Source organism: Mandrillus leucophaeus, unplaced genomic scaffold, assembly GCF_000951045.1.
Source record: "Mandrillus leucophaeus isolate KB7577 unplaced genomic scaffold, Mleu.le_1.0 Scaffold58, whole genome shotgun sequence".
Lineage (NCBI taxonomy): Eukaryota > Metazoa > Chordata > Mammalia > Primates > Cercopithecidae > Mandrillus > Mandrillus leucophaeus.
The window spans coordinates 385511-393378 of NW_012106252.1; the positions used below are offsets into that span (position 1 = coordinate 385511).

A 7868-nucleotide genomic window follows, 5' to 3' on the forward strand; every position below is an offset into this window, starting at 1 on the left:
TTTTTTTTTTTTTTTTTTTTTTTGAGACGCAGTGTTGCTCTTGTCGCCTAGGCTGGAGTACAATGGCACGATTTCAGCTCACTGCAACTTCCGCCTTCTGGGTTCAAACGATTCTCCTGTCTCAGCCTCCCAAGTAGCTGGGATTACAGGTGTGTGCCTGTAATCCCACCTGGCTAATTTTTGTATTTTTAGTAGAGACGGGATTTCACTATGTCAGGCTGGTCTCGAACTCCTGACCTCAGGTGATCCTCCCACCTCAGCCTCCCAAAGTGCTGGGATTACAAGTGTGAGCCACCATGCCTGGCCCTCTATTTCCTTTCTAGCCAATCGGTGCCACTCATAAGTACTCCATACAAGTCAAAGAAATCAAGGGGAGGGCACTGGTGAGTCTTGTCCATCAGTATACCCCCAGCACCCCACAGAGAAGGTTAGCAAACATTCTCTGAATGAATAAAATCAACGGAATCTCAAGGTCGTGCCTGAAAGACAAAAGCCCCAGTCTCCCATGAACCCAGCTCCCCGGCCCTGCAGCCGCACCCACGATCCGGGGCTCCCTGAAGCTGCCCAACCGCCCCGAAGCCTCCTGCACTGCTTGCTCATTCTGCTGGGCCAAGTGAAGCAGGGCGTCTTCGATCGTCTCTGTGGCGACAACTCCAAACTGAAAGTCAACGAGGGAGGCCGATCTTGGCCTCATGGGTCCGTCCATATTCACGAGCCTCTTGGGGCACCTGGACGGGCTCACTGGATCCACATACCGACTCCCTTAGCTCCTCTCTAGTCTTCTGCCACACCCTGGATTCCTCGCCCCTTCCAATGAGTGTGTCGTCGCCTCAAGTCTGAGGAAAACCCAATTACCACCACAGCCTGGAACCCTCCACAGCTTTTTCCCACCCCAACGGCCGCGGACTTCTCAGCCAATCAGAAAGCACGTCCGCTTCTCACCTCCCGCATCCATCCCGTGTGCCTGGGAACCGCGGTTCAGCCTAGCAAAGGGCACGCGGACTACATCTCCCAGAGTCCACTGCAGTGGCCCAGGACTACTGTTCCCAGCGAGCCCCGCGCGGCGGCAACGCGAAGAGAGGAGCGGCAACATGGCGGCTTCGGGAGCTGGTGACCCTCTGGATGCTAAGCGTGGAGAGGCCCCTTTCGCTCAGCGTATCGACCCGACGCGGGAGAAGCTGACATCCGAGCAACTGTATTCCATGCGGCGGGCGCAGCTTGCCCAGTGGCAGAAGGTCCTACCGCAGCGGCGGACCCGGAACATCGTGACCGGCCTAGGCATCGGGGCCCTGGTGTTAGCTATTTGTATCCGTCCTTGTTGTAGACTCAAGGGGACCGCATATAGGGGAAGGGGAACAGAATGTGCAAGAGGGCTGAACCACCCGTTTAATTTTGGGGTAAAATGGGGTTAGTACTTTGTTATTCATAAGGTACTCTTTTATTTTGATTTATTAATAACGGAGTTGGGGTTCAGGGCTTAGAAACAGCAGCGGTGGGAAGCCGGAATCACTGATTTGGGAAGGTAACAAGCGTGGTAGAGCAAATCTAGGAAAGGGGAATGTGCATAGTCCGTGTGGTTTCCTGAACCTACCTCCCCAGATGGTTACACTATCTACTCGATCTCCCAGGAGCGTTTCCTAGATGAGCTAGAAGACGAGGCCAAAGCTGCCCGAGCCCGAGCTCTGGCGAGGGCATCAGGATCCTAATCTGGATGGGTATTGATCATGTCCAACCTGCTGGAGCCCCTTCACATGGTGGATGATGCCCCATGACCCTGTAGAAATTGAATCCTGCTCACAACATTGTTGGCCTTCTTACTAACCTTGGGCCATGATTGATCCCAAGAAACCAGGGACTTAAGCATTTGGCTACTGTCAAAAGAACAGAACTTTGCCCACTGCACACTTGCTGTGTACAATGACAGCCCTTTCTTGTAGTTTGTTTCCTTGAGAGATGTGCGTGCGACTGTGGCTTTTCCCAATGTTTCTGACTTTGTGGTTTACCCCCTTCACCTTCCAGGCATGCGATTGTTACGAGGTTAGGCGTGGCAGCTCTGTACAGTGTTTGAGCCGAAAGTGGTATAGATAGGGTCAAATTGAGATAATAAACTGAGTCATTCTCCTGGAGTCAAGTGAGTATGGAGGCTGAGAGGCAGTATATGGCACTTCATGCTGGAAAGTTTCACAAGCAGTAGCTGCAGTGGTGGCATTGCCCCAGGGAGCTGTAAATGTTTAACTAGAATTACTTTTTCCATGAGATCTTTCCACCTGATTTAAGGGAGAGATCACTGGGTGGTTTGAGACTGAACCCACGTCTTAGGGGAAGGAAGGTCACTCTTCTGTCCTCTACCCACAAGAACATACTGTAACTCTACTGCTTTTCCCATCCCCAGAGGGAGAGGGAGAGGGAGAGGGAGAGAGAGGTGGATGAAGGGTGAAAGACAAGCAGTCTTCATTCTTTTAACTTTCCCTTGTACCTGCCTGTACAGGTCTAGGGTGGGGTCTAGAGGGGATCCTAACTTAGTCAAGTGGATCACTGACCTTGCAGTTTCCTCATTAACTGATGGTAGGAAGCCAGAGGGCTGGGCAGCTTCCACCGCTGCCTCCCACTGCGAAAAGAAAAGTCCCTTTTAAATCCTCCCCTACCTCACCCCACAAGGCTTTGCTCCCCAATTCCTAAGGCATGGCATATGGATTCATGGCATATGGATTCACGGCATCCTTGTTTCCAGGATTTTTATTGGTTGCTGCTAATGTGGTGTGAGCATATCACCTACACTCTCCCAGCTGGGAGTGGGCCCCTCTAGAAGCATCTGGGCTTGGGCGGGATTGCTTAGTGGTTGACTGTTGGCAGGGGAGAGGGGCTAGAGATGAAGATGGTAGGCTGCAGGACTAACACCTCCACACAGCAAACAGTTCACATATGTTTGGCTCTTCACTATAATGGAGCTGCACTCTCCATGCCCCCCGGCCTTCTACCCCTTCAGTGCTGGGATCTTCCTTGCTCAGTTGTGTTGGTCAGAAAAGCATCAGATTCTGAGAACACAGGCTCCATGGTGGGCTCTGGTGTGGGGGAGATACATGGCTTCTGTTCTGAATTCACTGGAGGGAAAAGAAAAGGTGATGAAGAAACCTCCAAGGTGGGAGGATGGCGAAGCTGCAGCCAGGTACCATTCCCTGATTCCCTGGGCTCTCCCTCCCTTGGGCCCGCCCTCACCATCCTGCCAACATCCCCGGCGAATGTCACCCCCTTGCTTGCCCGCTGCTCCTGGGAGCCGGTGCTGCTGCCACTCAGGGAGTTCCTTCGCATGATGCCTGGGAGCAGGATGGGGGAGGGAGAGCACTAAGTGAGGAAAGGGGAGGTGGGGAGAGGGGGTCTATTCCCCTGGGGCAGACCCCCAGGACCTGGAAAAAAACAGTAGACAGGAAGGGGTCTCAGGGAAAAGATGGAAGCTGGGTGACTGCAGTCTCACCAGGGCCTGGGGGCTCAGAGCGCTGTAGGCTGTTGCGGCGGGAGGTGGGGAAGCTGCCCTTGGAGAGGCGGCGCTGGCGGCTGGACAGCATAGCAGCTGGGGCCACAATACCCGGTGGGGGCTGCTTCCCCAGCCGGCTGTACAAATCTTCAATTTCTTTTTTCTGTAGTGTCTGTAGAGTTTCCACCTCTGACAAGTGCCTGAGGATGCACGGAGGACATGAAAGGGCTAGCCACACACCATGCTCTCCCAGGTTCACCTCTCGCTCCTCCATCCTCCCCAGACTCACTTCTGCCGAAGACTCTGCAGCTCAGCCCAGAACTCCTCATCTTCCCCACTGCTTTCTGACTCCTCGCTGCTCAGACACAGGCTGTTGTAGTAGGAGTAGTTCATCCACACTGGGCTGGGATGGCTCAGGGGTGGGGGGCTGCCCCCAACTTGGGGTTCCTTCCCATCATCTCCTTCCTCCTCAACTCCAGCCCCCAGACCCTCAGCTGCACGGTCGCTCTCAGCCAGAGCTTCCCTGGTCTCTGGCCCGGCTCCAGCACTGTCCTCTGTGTCTGAGCTCTCTGAAGTAAGCTGAGGGGTTGAAGGTTTTGGAGAACCGGAGAGAGTGGGGGATGTTGGCTGCAGGGGAAGAGGCTCAGCTGGTTCCTTGGATGAAGTCACTTGGAAACGCCCAACAAGCTGCGGCTTTCCCTCTGTAGGGCGACGAGGAAGAAGGCATGAGGAAAGGAGAGCAGTGACAGGAGAGACAATGAGTAGGGATAATGGCAGGGGAAGGTCAGTGGTCAGAGGCCTCACCTTCAGAGATGGGCGCCAGCCTGGCTTCCCCTGGGAGAGGCCGAGCAGGAGGTGGCGAGGCCTAGAAAGTGTGGGGCCATGAGAAGGGAATAGTGCAGAGTGGAGTCTCCCTAATCATCCCTCTTGGTTTTCTACTCACCTCATTCTCCACCTCAGCTGTGTGGGGTGAAGGACTCTCCTGGCCACCAGGAGCAAGGGGAGGGGGAAGGGGCAGGCTAGGGAGGGGACTAGGAGGGGCTGGAGGAGATTGGGAAAGGAGCCCGGGCGAGGGGGACAGCAGGGACTGGGCCACAGTCATCACAGCCAGTGAGAATGCACTAGCCAGAGAGAGGAGAGGGGCTGCTGTGGTGGAGGGGAGGGAAGAAGTGGAGGGGCATGGAGGAAAGAAAGGGGGACTAAGAGTGACCTGAGAACAAGTGGGAGAGAATGTAGGTGGAGAAGTCATGGGGAGAGAACTCCGGGGAAACTGAGAGAGTGGGACTGGAAACTCAGGTGTGCTGGAGGAGAATGGAAGTGGAGAGCTGGTGGGGTGTGGAGAGGGATTTGAGGAGACCTGGGAAGAAATGGGGGAGAATGGGGAAGGGCTGGGATGACATGGGGGAGAAGCGATGGGGAAGATGGGACCTGGGGAAATGGGGGTTCCAGGGGAAAATGGGTTTCCAGGAGACAAAGGAGTTCCAGGAGAAGATGAGGAGGTGGAGAAGGCTGCCCAGCTCCTGTGCTCCAGGGAGTTGCTGCTCTGGAGCTCTGCTAGGAAGGAGGGTATGTTGAGACCACGGTCCCACATGCCCTGTGCCCTTCCCAGGAGCAACCCCAAGGGTTGGGATGAGCAAGGACAGAATCAGTACATACCATTGGATGGGTCTGGGAGGGGGATGGGCAGGGCAGGTAATGGTGCTGGCTCCTCCTGAGGCAGAGAAAGGAGTCCACAGTCACAGTGGGGAAGAGCAGTCTGAGATGGAAGGTGTCAGACTGGGGTTCCTAAGCTAGGACCCATAAACCTCTAGGAGTCTACATGAGTTTCAAGGGATTCAGAAGCATATGTGCTGAAATGTCATGATGTCTGCAACTCAACTCTCAAGTGGTTCTGAAAAATATAGTATGTATGCACACATACAGAGGGGAGAGGAAGAGAGATGATGATGCTAAGGTGGCAAAACACTAACAATTGGCAAATCTGGGCAAAGGGTATTCAGGGGTTCTTTATACAATTCTTGCAACTTCTCTCCACAAGTCTGAAATTATTTCAAAATAATGAGTTAAAAGAAAAGTATGTATTGAACAAGTTTTCCAGAACAAGAGGCGATGGCTTTCATCATATTCTCAAATGGGGTAAGAGCCACTGTTTTAGGGTCCCAGAGATGAAGAGGAGTGAGATCCAAGGGGACCGCTGAAGGCAGAGAGTAATGAACCCTGGAGCAGAGAGTCCATTTCCCCTGGAAGTGTCCAGAGGGGTCTGACCTGGGGGCTTAGGGTGTCTTCAGCAGCCTCCATGGGGCCAGTGTCTCTCTTCAACAGGGTCTCCACTCGCTGGATAATCTCCCGAATCCGTCTGAGAAATCCATCTCGCTCCGAGGGCAGAATGAACTCGTTATACACCTGGCGAGGGTCAATAGGATGGGGAGGGAGAGCTTGTTATCTCTCTCATCCCTCTCCCCCTGCTTCTCATCTTTAAAAATCAGGCCAGGTATGGTGGCTCACGCCTGTAATCCTAGCACTTTGGGAGGCCGAGGCGGGTAGATCACCTGAGGTCAGGAGTTCAAGACTAGCCTGGCCAACATAGTGATACCCCATCTCTACTAAAATACAAAAATTAGCCGGGCATGATGTTGGGGGCCTGTAATACCAGCTACTCGGGTGGCTGAGATGGGAGAATCACCTGAACCTGGGAAACGGTAGTTGCAGTGAGCCAAGATCACACCACCACACTCCAGCCTGGCGACTGAGCAAGACTCCCGTCTCAAAAAAAATAAAAATAAAAAATCCACCCTTCACACTACTGCTTCTGCCAACCACCAACCTGAAACAAGTAAATGCCTATTGTGTTCCAGGCACTGTGTGGTGTAAGGAGAAATAAGCCTAGAAGGAAAGGTGCTAACATTCATAGGATGCATATATATGCCAGCTGCTTTGCATATATTATCACATTTAACACCACTAACTTCCTGGGGCTCATATTAATATCACTGTGGTAGAATTAAGATAACCAATGCTCAAAGAGGTTAAGTTCCATCTGCCTAAGGTCACCGGATTTAAACCCACATCTACCTAAAGCCAGAGCCTGAGTTATCTTCACTGCTGCCTCACATGCTTTTGGACACAATTTCTGCCCCATAGGGTTTATAAAGTATCACACACAGGCCCACATACACCCATCCCACAAAGTTAAGTCAAAATAAGGCAATCAATGGCAAATGTCACATTCAAATCCATGAATACCTATTGAGCACCTACTATGTGCAGGCATGTGCTGGGTACTGTGGGAATACAGGGAAGCATGAAACAAGGTCCTAGTCTTAACAAAGCCCAAAACTTAGTGGAGGAGATACATAAATACATAATTAAACCTACTGCAAGGCAGCCTGTAATAGGTAAGGCACTTACAAGTGAGATATAGATAGAAATGCTGTTCCAGGGTTGCGGGTGTGGGGGGGTGGAAAGGCAGAGTTGTTTAATGGGTATAGAGTTTCAGATTTGCAAGGAAAGAAAACCCCTGGAGATCTGTTTCACAGCAATGTGAATATACTTAACATTGCTGAACTGCGCACTTAAAAATGGTTACGGTGGTCAACTTTACATTTATGTTTTTTAATCACAATTTTTAAAAATGCTATTCCAAAGGCAGAATACCACACTGGGGATGGGGGGAAGCTGGGACACTTTCACAGAGTAAGTCTTTGGAGCTGAACATTGACAGATGAGAAAAGCAACCTCTATTGAGGACCTACCACGTGTGGACACTTCTACATTACATTGTATCACATCAGAACATCTTTGCAAAACAAATACTATCATCTGCATTTTACTTATATGCAACTGAAGTTTACAGAGGTTAAGAAACTTGCCCAAGTTCATTGGATTAGTAAATAACAGAGCTGAAGTTTGAACTTAGGTATTATATGAAAGCGATCCCTTCCTCCATTCCAGGCTGTTCACCAGCAAGAGAAGAGCAGTCTAGGCAGAGAGAACAGTGTAGTAGCTTTGAAGCATGCAAGGCATGGTACATTATTATTATTTTATTTATTTATTTATTGAGACTGAGCCTTGCTCTATTACCCAGGCTGGAATGCAGTGGCATGATCTCGGCTCACTGTAACCTCACCTCCTGGGTTCAAGATATTCTCCTGCGTCAGCCTCTCGAGTAGCTGGGACTACAGGTGCCTGCCACCACGCCCAGCTAATTTCTATATTTTTAGTAGAGACAGGGCTTCACTATGTTGGTCAGGCTGGTCTCGAACTCCTGACCTCAAGTGATCCACCTGCCTTGGCCTCCCAAAAGTACTGGGATTACAAGCATGAGCCACAACGCCTGGCCTATTCAATCTTTTTTTCTTTCTTTTTTCTTTTCTTTTTTCTTTTTTTTTTTTTTTTT

General features: G+C 51.3%; 3 protein-coding genes across 4 annotated transcripts in view; 1 reads left to right on the forward strand and 2 right to left on the reverse strand.

Annotated features, from left to right (window-relative positions):
• Positions 1 to 980, reverse strand: part of CNTD1 (cyclin N-terminal domain containing 1) — an 11051-nt gene extending 10071 nt beyond the window's left edge. The window contains exon 1 of the mRNA XM_011998765.1: positions 538 to 980. Coding sequence (XP_011854155.1) covers positions 538 to 706 — 169 coding nt within the window. The 5' untranslated portion in view covers positions 707 to 980. The remainder of the gene's footprint in view (positions 1 to 537) is intronic.
• A 73-nt stretch (positions 981 to 1053) lies between these two features.
• Positions 1054 to 2126, forward strand: LOC105552941 (cytochrome c oxidase assembly factor 3 homolog, mitochondrial). The gene is made up of 2 exons (XM_011998773.1): positions 1054 to 1305; positions 1600 to 2126. Exons 1-2 carry the CDS (start codon positions 1092 to 1094, stop codon positions 1704 to 1706), a joined length of 321 nt encoding a protein of 106 aa, XP_011854163.1. The 5' UTR covers positions 1054 to 1091; the 3' UTR covers positions 1707 to 2126.
• Positions 2127 to 2720: 594 nt separating this feature from the next.
• WNK4 (WNK lysine deficient protein kinase 4) overlaps positions 2721 to 7868 on the reverse strand; it is a 22000-nt gene continuing 16852 nt past the window's right edge. The window contains exons 11-18 of one of the 2 annotated variants that reach the window (XM_011998776.1): positions 5738 to 5875; positions 5129 to 5183; positions 4416 to 5026; positions 4277 to 4337; positions 3762 to 4173; positions 3473 to 3672; positions 3217 to 3314; positions 2721 to 3101 (exon numbers count right to left, since the gene is read on the reverse strand). In XM_011998776.1, the coding sequence (XP_011854166.1) occupies positions 3099 to 3101; positions 3217 to 3314; positions 3473 to 3672; positions 3762 to 4173; positions 4277 to 4337; positions 4416 to 5026; positions 5129 to 5183; positions 5738 to 5875 (1578 nt within the window). In that variant the 3' untranslated portion in view covers positions 2721 to 3098. Of the gene's footprint in view, positions 3102 to 3216; positions 3315 to 3472; positions 3673 to 3761; positions 4174 to 4276; positions 4338 to 4415; positions 5027 to 5128; positions 5184 to 5737; positions 5876 to 7868 lie in introns of those variants that run through there. The other variant, XM_011998777.1, reaches the window with a different exon arrangement.

Coding starts and splice junctions, on each gene's coding strand:
- LOC105552941 (XM_011998773.1), top strand. CDS start 1,092: ATGGCGGCTTCGGGAGCTGGTGACCCTCTGGATGCTAAGCGTGGAGAG. Junction 1,306..1,599: donor GGCCCTGGTGTTAGCTATTT/GTATCCGTCCTT, acceptor CTACCTCCCCAG/ATGGTTACACTATCTACTCG.